The 18,133-nt window shown below is 41.2% G+C and overlaps 1 protein-coding gene across 1 annotated transcript; it reads left to right on the top strand.

The window, feature by feature from the left end:
- The first annotated feature begins 460 nt into the window (after window positions 1–460).
- On the top strand, window positions 461–17,291 carry LOC106926587 (lysine-specific demethylase RSBN1L-like). Its single transcript, XM_015001593.2, has 8 exons — window positions 461–975; window positions 1,230–1,355; window positions 1,618–2,282; window positions 10,612–10,749; window positions 10,940–11,082; window positions 12,248–12,415; window positions 12,541–12,652; window positions 13,807–17,291. Exons 1-8 carry the CDS (start codon window positions 486–488, stop codon window positions 15,361–15,363), a joined length of 3,399 nt encoding a protein of 1,132 aa, XP_014857079.2. The 5' UTR covers window positions 461–485; the 3' UTR covers window positions 15,364–17,291.
- The last annotated feature ends 842 nt before the right edge of the window (window positions 17,292–18,133 follow it).

Genomic DNA, 18,133 nt, shown 5'->3' with positions numbered 1-18,133 from the left:
ATGCAAATTTCTCTCCATTTAACAAAATCTGTCCCAGTTAACTTCTCTGAATATAGAGGACCAAAAATATCTCCCATAAGGTAAAGTAAAGTAACATAATAACCTCCCTTTAAACAAGTACTATACTCTTTGTCCTTCCAGTCCTTTTAATAAAGTGACTTATTCTTATACAGAATGTTCCCATTTTGTATAAGAAGAGCAACTTTAAAAGCAGCTTTTAAAGTTGCGCTTCTTTAAAAGCGCAACTTTTAAAGAAAAGTTGCGCTTTAAGCAATTTTCTAAGCCAGGGGATCTCGTTAATGAAACCTGGATAATTTAATAGTTTATAGTCACATTTTAATATAAAAGAAATTTGAGTCTACTCACCAGATTAGAAATATGATCTTTTCTCCTTTTGTACGTCATACGTAACAGGCTAAGCCCCGCCCTCGGCCTGTCTCTCACGCACCAGTTACGTCTGACCGTAAAAAATAGAAACTTCCAAGATGGCCGAGTCCGTGGACTCCATGCATTTCGCTGCGAACAGCAAAACAAATTCCCCGAAACCCCTACTGGCCAAACGACCGCCCGAGAGCCGTCCGCAGTCTTCCAGCGACATTTTCCCACCCACCCCGAAGAAGGTCAGGGTGGAGGAGAAGGGCCTGAAGCACAGGAAACTGAACGGAGAGGTGTGCGCAGGGGAAAAACACAACGGGAAGCAGAGTTGTGGAAGCCCAGCGAAATGGAGTTTCGGCCCGGCCAAGGCGAGCCACTCCACCGCCTCCGCGATGCCAACTACCCCTGTCAGGAAAATCTTCAAAATCAGCAACTTCCTGGCCTCGCCTCCCAAGGTGAAAAAGGCGAAGGAGAAGCGACACAAGGAGAAGGAGAGGAGCAGCGAAGCCCCGCGGAGCTCCGCCGCCGCTGTGGAGAGAGTGAGCCCCGCTAGCTGCAATACAAAGACGGAGAACGGCGACGTGAAAACGCTGCAGAGAGGTAGGGCAACACGGCACGGCCAGGCTGCTCCCCACAACACCACACTTTGCTGCTTTACAGTAAAATAAACCTAGTTTATCCACAAATCCATCCATGGGATGTTTTGTTGAGTTATTCGACATTTTGCCGCACATCAGGCCTCTGTTTTTATTAGGCCCATATGGTGTGTGTATACACGTGGAAATGTTTCTCCTTGAATTATTTGCCACAGTTTTGACACAACAATGTTTCAGTTCACCTTTTCTTCTCCCTAGATCACAGTGTGAAGGAGAAAGACAGGCAGAAGAAGAAGGAAAAGAACAAGGAGTGGAAAAAACACAAACTACCACCTGTGCATGACATTGTGAGAGAAAACGGAGAGGTGATGTCCCCCCAGAAAGGTAGGAATTGATTCAGAATTTGAAATAACTTTATCAGGCAGAGATAATGGTGTAATTGTGCTCTTTTTGGTTACTATAGGAATTTAAGTCAATTTAAAGCAGGTTTGGTTCTGGTTGTCCCGACATCTTATGCAAAATTATATTGGAAGTTAAGACAAAATAAGACAAGTGTAACAGCTGTATATCTTGAAATCATAATGGATCAAAATGATAAGTCATAGTACTGTCCAGTTGGTGTAAACGGCTCTTGTTTTGATCACAGAGTCTAAAGAGGTGCTCAGTGTTGGTTCAGAGGAAGAGCTGCTGCTTAAGAAACTCAAGAAGAAGAAGAAAAAGAAGCACAAAGACAGCGAGTGGGTGAAAGAGAGGCACAGCCGGCCCAAAATGTACCACCGATCCTGCCAGACTGTGTGCTCAGGGGTGACTCTGGGTCTGCCGGAGTTCCTTGGCCGGATCAACGGGGACAGCAGCAGCAGTGGTCTAATCCACAGCACTACAATACCACAACACTTCCAGGATCCTGCTGCTGCTGCTGCTTCTCCCACCATGTCCTCCATGGTCAGGGACAGGCTCAGCTACGGCTGCACAGCTACGGCGGGCCTTCCCGGGCTGGAGTTCAGCCATCTGATCCACATCGAGCAGCAGGCCAACGGCGGCGCCTCCGTGGTGCACGCCTACACCGAGGAGCTCTCCTGTCTGTCTCCAGCAGAGATGCAGCGCTTTGCAGAGGAGTTTGTGAGCCTGTCGTTCAGCGAGGATGGAGCTCAGGGCGCACGCTTTGTGATGGGAATCATCCACGGAGCGGCTTCCTACCTCCCAGACTTCCTGGACTACTTCTCCTACAAGTTTCCCAACGCAACAGTGAAGATGGAAGTGCTCGGAAAGAAGGACATCGAGACGACCACCATGGCTACCTTTCACTCTCAGGTGAGGATGGGTTTCTGAACTGCGTCAGATAGAGACCGGGATGTTTTGCTCCTTCGAAGTCTCTTGGTAGTTTGTGAGCAGCTCAGTTGTCACATCCTGAAACGACACACCTCACAGTTTTGTGTCCAGACTTGGTGGATCCTTTCAAGCTGTGCTGCAACATCTCCAGTCTTTTCTTGTGTGTTCAAAGAGTGTCAGTTTTCATGTAGTCTTGTAAGGCTGAAAGCTCTGATGTCGTGTGGTTTGAAAAAGTCATTTCAGTCACAGATGTTCTGTCAGGGTAGGAAGATGCTTAGAAAAACTCATGGAAGAGACGGCCCATATCTGGATGACTGTGTTAATGTAGAAATGTCTGTGGTAGCTTTTCTTTTTGTCCATAAAAAGCTGTGGCTTTTCCATTTATTTATCAATGTAACTATTAAGCTACTGTCCCATAGTTTGTGTCTTGCTATTGAAAGCCCGTTGGAGGTCCAAGTGTGAGAAAATGAAGCCGATTTTGTAGAACATCAACTCCTGTCAGGTCTTTAAGTTGTGTGCATCACATTTTGTGTGGTCATGTTCTTAATAATGCACGTATCATGGAGTCAAGGGTATGGAGTTCAGAGTTCTGCTGCATCTTGACGTGGATTCGTCAGCTTTGGTATTACACCAGTATTTTGTTGTGTATTTACCAATCAAGGTAATGTCAGTGCTGCTTGACTACAGACAAGGGGTCAGATACTTTCCTGAATTCAGCTGAAAGACGAGTAAATAGTTTCACTTTCAGTTTCAAGCATTCAGCATGCCGAGTTGGATGAGTCTTCATCAGCGCAGACAGAGGATCTTCATAGTGTTGCATGAGATGAATAAATGTTGTTATATAGTGGTGACAGGCTAAGCAATGAATCAGTTAATTGTCTGATGAATTAAAATGAGCTTACTTTCTATTTTGACAACAATCGGTAAAGAGAAGTTCCCCTTTCATTTTGAAAAATGCAAACATTTAACACCCTGTATGAAGTATTTAATTTTCCCCTTTTTTAATTTTTTGTTTTACAAAAGTCCTATTTGACACACTTTTACCTTTTTTCCTATTTTAAATGCAATTTTGGTTACAGAGACTTCATAATCTGTTTTAATTATTATTGTTTTGGTTGTTTTGTTTATTTGTTTTGGATATTTTAAATGTTTTCCAGTTGCAGTGTTAAATGTTCTTTGATTTTTGAGAGGATGCACTTACATTAATGCACCATTAATAATATTAGACTTACTGAAAGTGGTCCCAAAATAACAATATTATTGTTTGTTGAAATAATGTTCAGGACAATTTATCATCCAGATAAATTAGTTAATATGACAGGCCTAAAGCTGCAGTATTGTTGCAGTTGTGTAAATGCTGTAGCCACGTAAAACACTCCAATGTGTTAGTGAGGCTTAGCTGGTGACCGCTATGACTAACCAGTGTTAAATATATGGAGAGGCAAAGCATTGTTTACGTAAGATTGTTCTCCTACGTCGCTGAAACGTAAGGCAGATTTGCAGTAGTTTAATACTGAGGTGTTAAATAATCATTAGGAGAAAAATCTTTTCTTAGTTGTCAAAGATTAAAATGTAAAAAACATCTAAAGTTTTGGCGGTAGGGATGCTCTGCAGTGATTGGTGGCTCTATTTGGGGCGTGCTCTATGATTGGTCGTTGGGTGGGTTGGGTTGTTTTTGTGCTGAGATTTACTGGGTGTTTTGCTGTCAGCTGGAAGAAAAGGAGTTTATCTCTTCAATGGAGAGTAAATCTTTCACCAGTCGGAGAAAACATGCGGGCTGATCTGTGATTATTATGTTATTAACTGCTGACTTTTTCGATGAGCAATAATGGGATTTGAACCACCAAAATCCCAACTAAACAGCCTGGATTAAGAGATGCACAGAGTGATTTTGTCTATACCTATTTAATCTGACTCTGATTTCTCTTTAAGTTTAAAATAAATGAGAACCTTCAACATATTTTCTAAAATGTAAATTTAACCACCTTTCCCCCAAATTATTCACAACCCTACATACGTATCTCAAATGATAATAATATAATGGTCAATAAGTATAAATTTTACAAAGTAGAAAATTATTTTTTATACATTTTGTTGGAAAAAAAGAAGCATTTCTTAAACTTGTTTGCACTCTTCTGAATAATCAGTGCAAAAATCTTCAGTCTTATGTGTTTCCTCTGGTATTTTTAGGATTTAAATTTGGTGTTGAGCTCCAAGCTTTGTGGTAGGAAGCCTTCACTGATTCTGTATCTCTATCAGGACTGGGCCACTCCAAAACATCCAGTCAGAAGAAACACGTCGGTAAAATCAAAATATTACTTTAAATCTAAACATGCTTGGTGTATGAATAATTTTAGAGTTGTTTTACTGAAAAATGAAACGATTTACTCCTACAGTTGACCGGGTGACTGTGCTGTTTCTCTATGCACCGGTCACATCACTGTAAATCTAGTTTGTTTTAAAATCCTCGAGGGCTTGGGGAATAAATATTTGTACAAATAAATCCTCCTAACGGATGAAACGTAACTCCTTTCTCTACCATATGCACACAGGACCCATTCACAATACCAGATTTTTAAATTTAATGTGAAGATAAGCAACTATACAGGATCTTTATAGCTCTTTAAAGTGACTGTGTTGCTATTAAAAGGGATTTTACTAAAAAGATCAATGTTATTCCAGCAGCATGATAACATGGGAGGTTTTAAACTGCCTTTCACAGCTTATATTATTGATTAGGTCAATTATCAGTCTGTGGGTGTTTTCTATGTAGAGGAAAGCTTCCAACATTTCCTAATCCAGCGTTTTCTGAAACAAAGTATCTGTGCTGTAGTATCTTTTGTCTTCCTGTTTCTTGGAGAGTGAGAATTTAATAAGTAATTTCCTGAATGAACAGACACTCCCTGTTCTTCCTTGGACTTAATTTGAAGATATCTCACTAATTCAGAACATGTTTAACTTTGACTCCTCTTTCTTCAGTGACTTCCACACTGAAGACTGTTCCCTGCATGGACTGCTAGACCTTACATATGATGTTCATTAGTTGGGACAGAAAAGATGACAGCTTCTGACTGACCAATCTTTAATCTAGAGCAATCAAAACTGGCTGCTTTTTGAAGTGCTAACAAGATTTTAACATATTTTGCAGAGTTACTTACTTTATTCATCATTTAGAACCTTTTTTTTTTTTTTTGTCTAAATTTAACATTTAGCTGGCTGCTCTTTAATGTTATCTGGTTTGTCTGTTTAACCTGTTACCATGTTAGATTTATTGGACAATAGTGGCATGCAGGTTTAGGTTAAATGTTGTGGCAGCGCCCCCTACTGGCTCACCAGTGCTAACAGTCCCCTTGATGAGGTTCGATAATGAGCTGCAGCAGGAGGATTTACAACTTTCACGTTAAGACTACAGCAACAGTCTTGAATATGCTCTCCCTTTGGCTTGGTAAACTCAGGTTTTGGGTTGGTACCCCCTGGTTCTGGTCTTGACAACACAACCACTAATTACATGTGGAGCCTGTAGCATTTCAAGGTAGAGGATTCTCACTTCTGACAATGTCTGAGGACGATGAAGGCCATAGAGGGAGTTGTGCACGTTACGACGGATGAGAAAGAGAGGAGCAAGCCTACCTGGTGTGCAGATCGTTTCGCTGGGTGACAAATGGTGCTCAGCCACTAAAAATGGAGGCTCGAGTTTGTCACATGCTTTGGGTTTAAGCCTCGTTTCAACACGCTTCAGCAAGTTAAACAAACTGATTTAGGTCACGGAAAGATTTCATACATCTATGCCAAACTCTCTCAGCTGTGAGAAAAATTATTTCAAGACACTGAAAATATCTGCACAATATTTCAAACTGCGCTTATGACGGCTATGCAACTTAGATGGAGCTAAGCTGTGATGTTTTAGGAGGTTTGCTTAATGTTTAAAAATAATAACTCTGTAATGTGATGTTTCCCTACAGTGGTGAAGTCCCACTTTACTTTCAGTCCTCTAAGTAGATGCAGTCAGTGTGTTGAGGTTTCACAATTTATCCATTTGTTTTTTATTGATTAATTTCATTTGCTGATGCAGACTGCAGATGTGCAGTTTTGCAGATTAGCATATAGTGGAGCAGCAGCAGCAGCTCTAAAAGCCTCTTTAGTTAAGTGACTGAATTAATTCACGGCCACTCTCAGACTCGCGCGTTGTGTCAGTTTCTGCTGCATATACGCAGTAGTTATGGACTCAGGATTGCACTGCTTGACTTAATAGAGAGGTGTGCTGCAGAGGCAGGGGGTCTTTAGCGCTCGCCGCCTCAGAGCTTTGGAGTCGACATGTGACGACTGAATGTGTTTGATTGCTTTATTCAGGCTGTTTCTGTTCACTGGTTAACATGAAAGTAACAAGAAGGTAAGAACAAAGCATTTCCAGAACCAAAATTAGTGTAGCGATTCCTTATCTCATGCTGTATGGTTTTTATTTTTGGTGCTTCATATTATGTCACTGAATGCCAGATTTGTTCAGTTTTTTTTTTTATCCTTTCAGGCTGCAGCAGGTTCACTCTCTCACTTAAAGAGCGTTTTGGCACTTTTTGTTGTGTTTATTGCTATGCTTTGCTCTATAAATGACCTCAGGGTAGAAATCATCTAGCTGTTGCTCAACACTGGCTGGGTCTGTCATTCAACATGCGTTGCCACTTTGGTTTGTATTATATTTCTGCTTTCCAGTGTTGATGTTCTCTAAAGCAGATTAACCGCATTGAGACAATAATCTTGTGTGACATAATACTGTTCTGTTCTTGTTTTTGCTCGGTTGTATTTGGACGAGACAGTGAAAGTGAAACGATGGAAGAGATCGTCAGTTGAGTGCAAACATTTTTTTTCTCAGTTAATTTTAACTTTTAAACTTCAGATCAAGACTGACTCGCAGCACAACAGGTTAGACTCAATCCAGCTGATATTTTACTAGAAATTAAGTTTAGTTTTCCTTCAGTGCAGAAATGCTGCGCAATTAAATTAAGTGCTCTGTCTGTGCAGCAGCTGATTGCTGTCAAACTTAATACTGCTGAGAAAAATAAAACATTTTGTGCTTTAGGAAAATTAAAAGCAAAGGATTCTCTTTAAAAACAACAAATTAATGGCATTATTATTGTCCTTATTGGTGCAAAGCCCATAAAACAGATGGTGAGCCAGCAGCCATGCAGATAAAAACAAGAGATTAAAGGGGCAGTATTATGTATTTTCCAGCCATGTTGTGCCATTTTATGGCACACTCAAGTAACTAGGTGTTATTCTGAGAGGTGAGGTAAAAGAACTCAATCTTGGCTGTACACCAACAAAGTTGATTTATTAAGTCTGGTGCAACACACAGCAGATTAAAAAATGGCAGCCATCAGTCCTATTGCTACATCCAGCAGTTCACCTACATACCGGTTAAACCCCGCCTTCTCAATCTACATCAGCCAATCACCTCAGCGTTCCAGAGTGGGAGAAAAAGGAAAAAAAAAGTTAACTTTCACGTACACAGAGTAAACGCTAACAATTATTTATCAGTAATAGAATATAAGGCAAACATTTCACATATGCAAATGCACTATTTGTAAAACGTTTTATTCTTTTAACTAGTTTAAACTTCAGCCTATCAAATTCCAGCTCTAATAACTGCTCTTCCTACAACAGAGATGGGTTTGAGGTGTTAAAATCCATTTTAGCAGGATTCCACAAAAAACACTACCACAAGGCAACAAACATTTCAACCACACACACACAAAACGTTTATTTGCACACGTCAGAACTAAGGTTAGAGAAAATCTCATTGCTTCTTAAGGCTAGATTGTTTTCAGCCGTTATAGAAGTGCTGAGTATATGAAATTTAACTTAATAATTAGACGCCTTGAAATTGAGCCTGTCTCTTTAAGAAGCTCCTGCCGCTTTCAGCACTTCATCACAACAATTAAATCGCTTACAGCCATTTTTATAGCAGGGTTTCACTGAGTAGCGGTTCCTATGATGAGTCCAGCAGACTCAGTTCATCCAGGTGTTTGCTGCTGCCGCTAGTCTGTAGGAGTTAGCAGGGTAGGTGAGCTTGGCTTGGAGATTGCAGCTCAAAGGAGGAGATATGTGGAAAAAGTGGCACTTTGTGAGAGCCAACGTTTAGTCGTCCAGAGCAGGTTGCCACGGGAGATTAAAGCATTTCTCAAACAAGCATGAAAGAGTCACAGCAACACTTCAGGTATGTTTTTGATGAGGGAATAACATCAGAACATGATGTAAATAGCAAAAAAGTCGATTTTACATAACACCCCACCTTTTAAGTAGCAAACCGGTGGACAAGATGTACTTTAGTATTAGTGCTTTGGATTCAGATGCGGAACACGTTATTGGAAACCGAACCGGGTCCATTTAAAAGGCTCATCATAAAATAACCAGAAGCACAAGTTTATGGTTCTGATGATCCTTCGACCATCAAATAAAATATGAGGCAAGCAGTGAGCAGGGTAGGTACAGAACACTTTACTGCATCTATTATGCTTCTTCTTATTAGTTGTGTTGTAGTTAAATACTTTAAAACTAAAAATACAACAGGGATAAATCTGTTAATGTCTATCAGAAACATTAGATCTGGTTCGTGTTAGCCGTCAGTGTCACCAGCAGAGCCGCCTGCTGTCTCCACTTCTCACCGTGACGCGGCTGCATTTACATTCAGATCAGGTAGCTGCAATTTTTTCAATTACGATGTCATTTACTGTTCACTTAAAACCAAATCAGACGGTGCGGCGTGTTAATGTCAGGTCTGAACAGGCCAGCGTCGACGTAAACGCGCATCGCGGAAGCAACCACCTTCTGCTGACGTCACGGCGCGCCACGAGAGCAGCGGCTTCCCTCCCGGATGTTTTCTCTTCCAAGATAAAAACGCGATCCGTAAAAAAAAAAAAGAAGTGGCATCCAAACCCCCAGGGTGTTTTCCTCAGAGAAAACATTCCGCTCTGCTTTTATGATGATTTCTGCAGCCACAGCGGGGGGAAAAGCACAGCTTGGAGGCAGTGCTCTGCATCTGTCCTGTTCTGGTTCTGGTTCTGGACGAGCTCTGCACCGAACGGCTTGAGCCAAATCGCTTGCTTCTGTTCATGTGCTGGTGAACACGGCCGAATCGGACACGGAGTGGGCCAGGATGACGTGTGGCTGCATGATGCAACAAGTTTTCACTGATATGGAGCTATTAGAAGTTTGAAATACAATTTTATGATTTTTAGTCAACAATGATTCACAGACACTAATACTTTCACTCAAATGTGTAATTTAATGTTAGCTATAGAACCATTTCACTTTTCATATATCTAAATAATTGTTGACGGAGCTATTTTTAAATATTTGGATTGTATTTTTTTGAATCCAAGAAGTTTATATATTAACATTTAACAATATTTAAACATTTTTGATCATTTATCATTCAATTTCCTAACTTTTATCTCCATATAATACACATTTCCATACTTGTGTATTTTTGTATTTTGTGCCTTTCTCTAAAAGTTTGAAGAAAATAAAATAATGTACTAATTACTGCTGTGGAAAAATTTAAGAGAACACATAAAATTATCATTTTCTCTGATTTTACTTTTTATCTTTACGTGTTTGAGTAAAATGAACGTTCTTTTATTCTATGAACTACTGACATGTCTCTGAAATTCCAAGCAAAAATTTAGTATTTATTAGCAAAATATTTGAAATAGTCAAAATAACAATAAAGATGCAGACTGCAGTGCTTTCAGATCTCAAATAATGCAAAGAAAACTAATTAATATTCATTTGAAAACATCAATGCTAATGTTTAAACCCAGGAAGAGTTCAGAAATCAATATTTGGTGGAAAAACCACAAGGTTTTCTCTTAATGTTTTCCAGAGTTTTATGTTATACTGGATTGTAGGATGATACGGACTAAACATAACATTGTTATAATAAAAGTGATGATAAAAACTATTTATTAAGTCTGTTTTAGGTAGCTGACTGCGTGTGACAACAATACAGAATATATATTGCAGCCTCGAGGTTGATGGGAGGATCTAAATACTTTGTTCTTGTATAAATTGGAGTTATAGATTTGAAACTGTCTGAATGATTTTCTGTTCCTCCATCACATTTCTCTGAGTCCCAGCAGCTTGGCTTTTGTTTGCTTTGCTCCTGACATTTCCGTTTCTCAATAAGCGCTGAAGGTTGAGGTTTTCTGAGTGCGCAGTTAAGAGCAAACACTGAAAAGGCCATCTGCCGTGTTTCTCTAGCTGTGGAAATGTGCCGTGATGTGAGCTGGGGGCTGATTTTTGTCCTCTCCTCCAGGTGAAGAGGACGTATTCCCGGGGAACGTATCGTGCCGGCGCCATGCGGCAGGTCAGTCTGGTCGGAGCAGTGGACGAAGAGGTCGGCGACTACTTCCCAGAGTTCCTCAGCATGCTGGAGGAGTCTCCTTTCCTGGTGGTCAGTGCTCTCCAATAGCTGCAAAATGTCCGCACCAGCGGCGAGTCAACATCTGTTCGACTTCCATCTGTGTGTGTGTGTGTGTGTGTGTGTGTGTGTGTGTGTGTGTGTGTGTGTGTGTGTGTGTGTGTGTGTGTGTGTGTGTTCTTGAGTTACGTAACCTGAAGTTTCCCGCCATGTGTTTGTGCAGCGAACTCTGCCGTGGGGAACCTTCTCCAGTCTGCGGCTGCAGAGCCCGACCGAGAGCGACGACGGCCCCATCATGTGGGTCCGACCCGGGGAACAGATGATCCCCATGGCGGACATGCCGAAATCCCCCTTCAAAAGGAAAAGGTGAATTTCTATCCCTTCACCACATTGTCATGTCAGACATGCTGCACTTTGAAAAGCAGAAATGCCGCATGATTTAGACGAGTGTGATGTTTACTTGCTTTAGGCCGTTTTGGATGCAACTATATCTGAAACTAAAGTCATGCAACATTCAAGTTTCTAGCTAGAAACTGACGCACATCATCATTTATTGTATTTAATTACTATTTAATTAAATTAGTTACTTTTGAATAATATAAATCTTATACTTCAGGGATGCCAGAACATTATGTAACATTTATGTAACAACTTTATGAACTGGAGAGTATTCATGGGCCAAAGAAATAAAGCGTGCGCCACACTTTGGACATACTGGTGTCCTTCTACCACAGTTAAACTAAAATTTACTGGAATTGGAAAAACTTGGATTATATTGTTTGATGAAAATGTGATTAATCAGAATTAACCCTTTGTAGCGTAGTGGTCACTACAGTGGACAGCTGTCTAAAAGCCATTTTCTTGTGCTTCTTGTGGATTTTTATGTTATAAATGCACACAGACCACTGAAGTGGACACTAATGCATCATAAAATACACTATAAACTATAGGCCATCAGCTGCAAATGCAAGCAATTATTTTTGTTAAATCCAATATGGCTGACAGACCAAAAACCATGCCAGCCGACCCGGTCCCTCCTTCTATGGTAGACGACTCTTGCAGGTAAAAAAAAATATTGTGACATCAGAAAACCCCTAAAGAACAAAACTACTGATGTATTTTTCAAATAACAACTTTGTATTTGGAGAAAATTACAATTAATGACCTAAAAACAAAAAAATGTTTACAAAACTTTTTTTCCTACCTTTTTTTCATGCCTTAAGAAAATCAAAGAAAAATTTGGGAAATGGTTAATTGACTAGTTTTCAGAGGCTTTCTTGTACAGAGGTGAGGAAAAAATTGCATCAATTTCCTTTCTGTTCTTAAGCATGCTCCACTTTGTTGTCCATCATAAATAATCTCAGTAAATCACATTGAAGTCAGTTATTATCACCTGAAATAAAACAGAAAAAGCTCAAGAGGTGTGAATACTTTTACAAAGAACAAAAACCCGTTTAAATACCTTTTTACTGCTGTAAGAGCGTTCGCCTCCTCTATAAACCATGACGGCTGTGAACTGGACGTGTTGCAGGTCCACCAACGAGATCAAGAACCTGCAGTACCTGCCCAGAACCAGCGAGCCCAGAGAGATGCTGTTCGAGGACCGGACCAGAGCCCACGCCGATCACATCGGTCAGGGCTTCGAGCGACAGACCACGGCCGCTGTCGGCGTGCTGAAGGCCGTCCGCTGCGGAGAGGAGTGAGTGCAGAGGATCCGTTTCACTTCTCCAGATCCTCCCGCAGTGCATGCTGGGAGGTCTGAAGCTGCCCAGCCTGTGGTTTACTCAGGCTTGCTTTTTAAAAACCTGTTGTGTCGATTCACAGCAGCGACACTCCCGCCCGGATCACCAAAGACGTTGTGTGTTTCCACGCCGGAGATTTCCCAGACGTGGTCATGAGACTGCAGCTGGACCTCCATGAGCCGCCGCTGTCGCAGGTGGGACGGACGTTTCTTTCTTTAAGCTTTCCAGCAGCGAGTGAAGAAACGCTTGTTTCTTCTTCCTTTACTGCCCCACTAATTATTTCCATGCTTGACAGTAAATCTGGTTACTGTGGGTAATGTAAATTATCTGCTAAACCGCTGACTATTAACTCGACCTGCCAACAAATGAGGAGCTGCCCAGATTCTTTGTTTTTCGTCTAAAAGTGTTTTTATTGCAGACAATAAACAAATTAATGGTGAAGTAAAATGCATATTTAGCAACTGTTCAGAGTAAACAAATTCTGATTGGATTTACTGACTGTTCTTGTGTGTCTTAAGTTGTCTCGAGATTTTAATAAATGAGATTAGGCAGAAATTCTGTAATCTGGTGATGTTTGGGGTTTGAAACAGTCCGGTAATTATTTTGGAATTTAATAAACTTGGAAACAAATGAGAGAACTGAAAATGAAAAGCATTTCCCAACTTTTGTCCCCCATCCAAAAGAAAGAGGTATATTTGCTTTTCTTCCTCCTTCCTTTCTCCCATACATCCTTTCCTCATTCCTTTCCTACCTTCCTTCCCTCCTTTTGTACTTCCTCCTCCTCGTCATTTGCTCAGTCCTACCTTTTGTCACTCTTTTATCCATTTCTTTCTTTCTGTTGTTCTTTTTGTGATTATCCCTTTTTACCTCTGTTCTTCCTTCTATCTTTTCCATTCACACACTTTTTTTTGTGTGCTTCCTTTTGTTCTTATTTCCATCCTTTCAAACTTTATTCTTGTATTTCCTTTCTTTCTTTAATACGTCCTTATATCCTCTCTAACTTCCTTTTGTACTTTAGTCCTTCTATCACTCCTTATGTCCTCCCTTTTATTTCCCCTTATCCTCTCCCACTGTGGAACAATCTACCAAAACTATGAAATTTGGGGTCTGGAAAAAGAATTTTAACATAATGTTTTAATTAATTAATGTAGTCAATATTGATAGGATTAATGTTTTTTGTCAAAATAAAAAGTATCTAGTAAATAAACACCACCAGATAGTCAAAAGTTACATTAACGTCAAAGTAGGAAGAAAAACAACAAATTTATCCTGTTGGGGTTTTGTTTTGTTTCTAAAATCAATGTAGAGTAAATAGAGCTAGCTAAGCGCTGGGTCCTCTTGTCTCCAGTGTGTCCAGTGGATCGACGACGCCAAGCTGAACCAGCTGAGGAGGGAGGGGATCCGATACGCTCGCATCCAGCTCTACCACGACGACATCTACTTCATCCCCAGAGGAGTCGTCCACCAGTTCAAGACCGTCTCGGCCGTCTGCAGCCTGGCCTGGCACATCCGACTCAAACAGTACCACCAGCAGGAGGAGAGGAAGGAGCAGGAAGAGGAGGAGAAGTTTTCACTAAGCGAAGCGCTGCATAGAGTCAAACAGGAGGAAGACGTGGAGGAAGAGGGCAACAAGTGCGACTTTGCGGTGCAGACGGTGAGGAAGGTGGAGGATGAGGACATGGAGGGACGAGAGGAGGCACCGTCTCAAACGCTGACGCATCACTTCAAGGAGGAAGAGGAAGATGGCCAAGAAGAGATGAAGGAGTTGCTAGGAACACAGCCTCTGCCTTTGGTCCAAAATGAATCAGAGGAGGTTGTCTTCAGTCCCACGTCGATGGAAATTAAAGTGGAAGAGCTTCAGGAGGACAGAAAGGGCGGCACAGAGACGAATCAAAGACTGGCGGGTCAGGAGGACTCTGGACAGGACGCAGCGTTCCCAAAGGCCTCACAGCAGGTCAAGAAGGAAAGTGATGTGGAGGAAGAGCGGCAGCCAAAGGCAGCGCTGCCAGACAAGACTAAAGACGACACGACGAGCGCTCCCAGCACACCGCAGATCAAAAAAGAGAAGGATAAAGGTAAACGTGAGCGAGACGAAAGGGAGAGGACTAAAGAAAAGAAGGAGAAGGACAGGAGTAAGGACAAGGAGAAAAAAGACAGAGGAAAAGACAGAGAGAGGGAGAAGGTCAAGACTGAAGGAGGAAGAGACGGGGGCGCCCTGATCCTGACGCAGATAAAGAAAAAGGAGGATGAAGAGCGGACGAAAGAGGGAAGTCGAGGCTGCCCGACCGCGCCGGCCACTCAGAGAGACGAGAAGTGGGCCAAGGAGGCCGACTCCAAAACACAAACCAACCTCAAGAGAGACAAGGAGCACGACAAGGACATAGGAGCGCCGCCGTCCCGGCCCGACAGAGAGGACGGCCGGGACGGAGGCTCGCACAAACACAAGTCCACACATGGGAAGAAGGAGAAGAGCGGCCACAAGGAGGGCAAGGACACGAGCGTGTCGTCGGCGAAACCAGGCAGGGAGGACGGAAAGACACACAAACACCCGCAGCTGCAGGCGAAGAAGGACGGCAAGAAGGAGAAAGACGGCGGCAGAGAGGAGATCAGGAAGAAGCCTGAACACAAACCAGCACGGACGCTCTTCACGTTCGATCTCTTTAAGCCCCTGGAGGCTCACCAGCCGCTCACCCTCTCCTTATCAGACAGCAGACCCAAACCTCACACCGACCCCCGAGGGCCTTCCTCCAAGCCGGGGTCGGACGCTCGGACACTTGTTCCCTCTAAAGGACCAAAAGTAAAGGACTCATTGCAGGGAAAACCTGCGGTGGCGGGGCTGCAGGACTCGCTAAAGCAGCCTCTGAGGACACAAACGCCACAAACACAGAAAGACTTCTCGATATGAATGTCTCCATGTCTTCTGCTTTTATTGTACTACTTATGCCAAGGCCTTGTTAAAATATTTGACGGTTCACCCTTCCTTTAAGAGGCAACCATTCCACCACTTAGACGTGACGCAGCGAGATGGGGATGCGCTCTGCGAGTATTTTAACAGCGCCAGCAAATGTAAGCTAAGGAGCTCACTTCATTTTGTTGGTCAGCAGACGTACGAAGTCTTTAACACGATTCGCTTTGGTGACCCGTGTGTCGGTGCCTGTGCACTACTCAGCTTCGCTCATAAAGCTCCTATTTTAGGTACTCGAGCCAATCTGAAAACAATCATCTTCATAGTACTTTGCAAAAGTTTTGATACCTTTTTCACGTTTAGTCATGTCATAACCACAAACTTGGATGGATTTTGTGGGGATTTCCAGAGAGAGCGACACAAAGTAACTAAGGTTACATGATTTACCATTTTGAAATCTGTTTTCTCCTTTGTCTGCTACCCTGAAATAAAATCCTGTGCAACAAATGACCTCCGGAAGTCGACTAATTAGTAAATAAACCTGTAAAATATTCATCTCCCCTTAAATCAGGTCTTTTCAGAACTACATTTCTCTGCAGGTGCAGCTGTAAGCTCGTTCAGAGTGGACATCGGATTCAAGCTGTCCAGTCAGATTCAGGGCTACACCAGGAGTCTGCACCCTTTACGACATAAAGAGCCAAATAAAAGACATTTACTCCAGGAATCTCTTGTCATTTTTAAAGAACCGGAATTTTATTTACTAAATTTTATTTATATTCCAGCTTAATGACAAGGAAAACCAAACTAAAACTGGTACTTTATCGTCATTCCTTGTGGAAATTCAGTGCATATATACTGCAAGGAAATTAAATAAAATCAGTTAAAAACACTGTTATATTTGTGTTTAGAAACATTAACTGGTTCCTTTTTCATCTTTAGCCGAAGTTCTTTAGAGCCTTTAAGAAAGTCCAAAGAGCCACTAACAGCTCCAGAGTCGCAGGTTGCAGACCCCCGGTCTACACTCGTAGCCTCATATTTAGATCCAACCATCTTAGAATCAACTCTAAGCAGCTGCTGAGTCCCACACCATGATGGAGCCAACACCGTGCTTCATACAGGAGGTCATGGTCTGGATGTGCTTAAAGTGTGGCTTTTTTCTTCTTTTTTTTTTTACTTTCTTCAAAACTTTTTCTCTTATGTTTCTGCTGTGTTCATTGGTCTTCATCCTGCTGTGAAGAAGCTGTATTTATAATGAGGTTACGTTACAAACTTTCCACTAATTAGGTCACTTCTGTCGGTAATTTGTTGCACTGGATTTTTATTTAGCGGCATCAGAGTGAATCGGTGCCAACTGCAAAGTAATTGTTTATTTGTGAAACATTTTGCGTCTCTACTTGCTGAGATCCCGACAAAAAAACAAAAAAAACATTGAAACTTCAGGCTGCAGAGTGACACGGTGTGGAAACCATTTTAAATACTTTTGCCGGGCGCCGAGCGACATGAACTGGGAGATGTCAGTAGGTCCTCCACTGATCTGTAAATCATCTTTTTGTTGCTTTGGTGGGCAGGATTTTTATTGTTTATAACACTCCAAAATCAGATTCTAGCAATTGTTTTCAGACTGGACTGTTTGACACAGACACACACAGGGCTGTAAATTATACTGTAAGTACCAAAACTGTACAGTCTAGATGTTATTAGCACCGGTGTGAGGAAAATGTATACAGAAATTGCATATATTTTTTGTAAGACAGGTTTTATTTTCCATAGAACTTATTTATATCATTTACTGTCTGTTTTTATTTGAAACTGATGTATGTGAAGATCTTGTTGTAAATACATTTTATTTCCTAAGATAATACTTGGTAGTGTGATTTATACTCTGATCAGAACCTCTCAATAAATGGTTCTAAACGTTGACTAAGTTACTAAGTGTCTCCTGTTTTTTCTAACAGTTTTAATTTACCGATTAGATGCTTCAGGATGAAGCATGGCAGCGTTTTAAACCCAAGTGAAATTGTCTCTCCATGCGAGTGAAACATGGAAACTTTCCATGAACGGCTTCAGTTCTTACAGATTCAACACGAAAACTCTTGAACTTCTCCACCTGAGGGAGCTCTCCGCTCAGCCCCAGCTCACTCAGTTCATCTTCAGCCAAACGACTGAATCATTTTATACATCTGGATAAATATGCATAAAAGATTTCCAGAAATGATTTTCTATTCAATTGAGTTCATTCCTTTACTCATCAGTCTGCTAGTTATTTTTAAACAAATCATTAAATCCTGCCTTATATTTAAAATAAATGGCTCAAATAAACACATTAAATTAAGATGTGCATGTGTGCCTACCTGTTTGTGTCAATAATTTATTGAATTGTTCAGTTTTAGATTCATGGCTTAGACTGCAAACATGAAGAATAATTTCTGTACTTAATTATTTTACAGTTTCAATCCTGAACTCCACCATGAAACAATGGAAATCTATCAGCTTTTCATGACTTAACATCTGATTGGTTATAACCAACTATGAGCTTCACCCGCTAACATAAATGAGTAAAAAGTAAAGTAAAAGTGAATTTATGACGTCTTGCAGCACACAGCGATGAAATAGTTCAAATGATATGCCTTGCACACATAAAAACAATTATAGAACTTTGTTTATATTTTCCATTTTAAAATAAACGATTAAGGTAATGATTTAGTTATATAGTTATTTATATTTATACTTTATCCTGCACCGCAATCATACCAATGTTTCACTTTGCAAT

This window comes from Poecilia mexicana, unplaced genomic scaffold, assembly GCF_051168715.1.
Source record: "Poecilia mexicana isolate PSO_F unplaced genomic scaffold, ASM5116871v1 scaffold_6, whole genome shotgun sequence".
Lineage (NCBI taxonomy): Eukaryota > Metazoa > Chordata > Actinopteri > Cyprinodontiformes > Poeciliidae > Poecilia > Poecilia mexicana.
The sequence above is the reverse complement of the archived record's forward strand: the minus strand, read 5'-3'. Positions and strand labels throughout refer to the sequence as shown.

Bases quoted from the DNA above. Each gene is read 5' to 3' on its own strand.
- LOC106926587 (XM_015001593.2), top strand. From the start codon at position 486: ATGGCCGAGTCCGTGGACTCCATGCATTTCGCTGCGAACAGCAAAACA. The intron at 976-1,229 runs GTAGGGCAACAC...TCTTCTCCCTAG, and splicing joins CGTGAAAACGCTGCAGAGAG to ATCACAGTGTGAAGGAGAAA. The intron at 2,283-10,611 runs GTGAGGATGGGT...CCTCTCCTCCAG, and splicing joins TGGCTACCTTTCACTCTCAG to GTGAAGAGGACGTATTCCCG.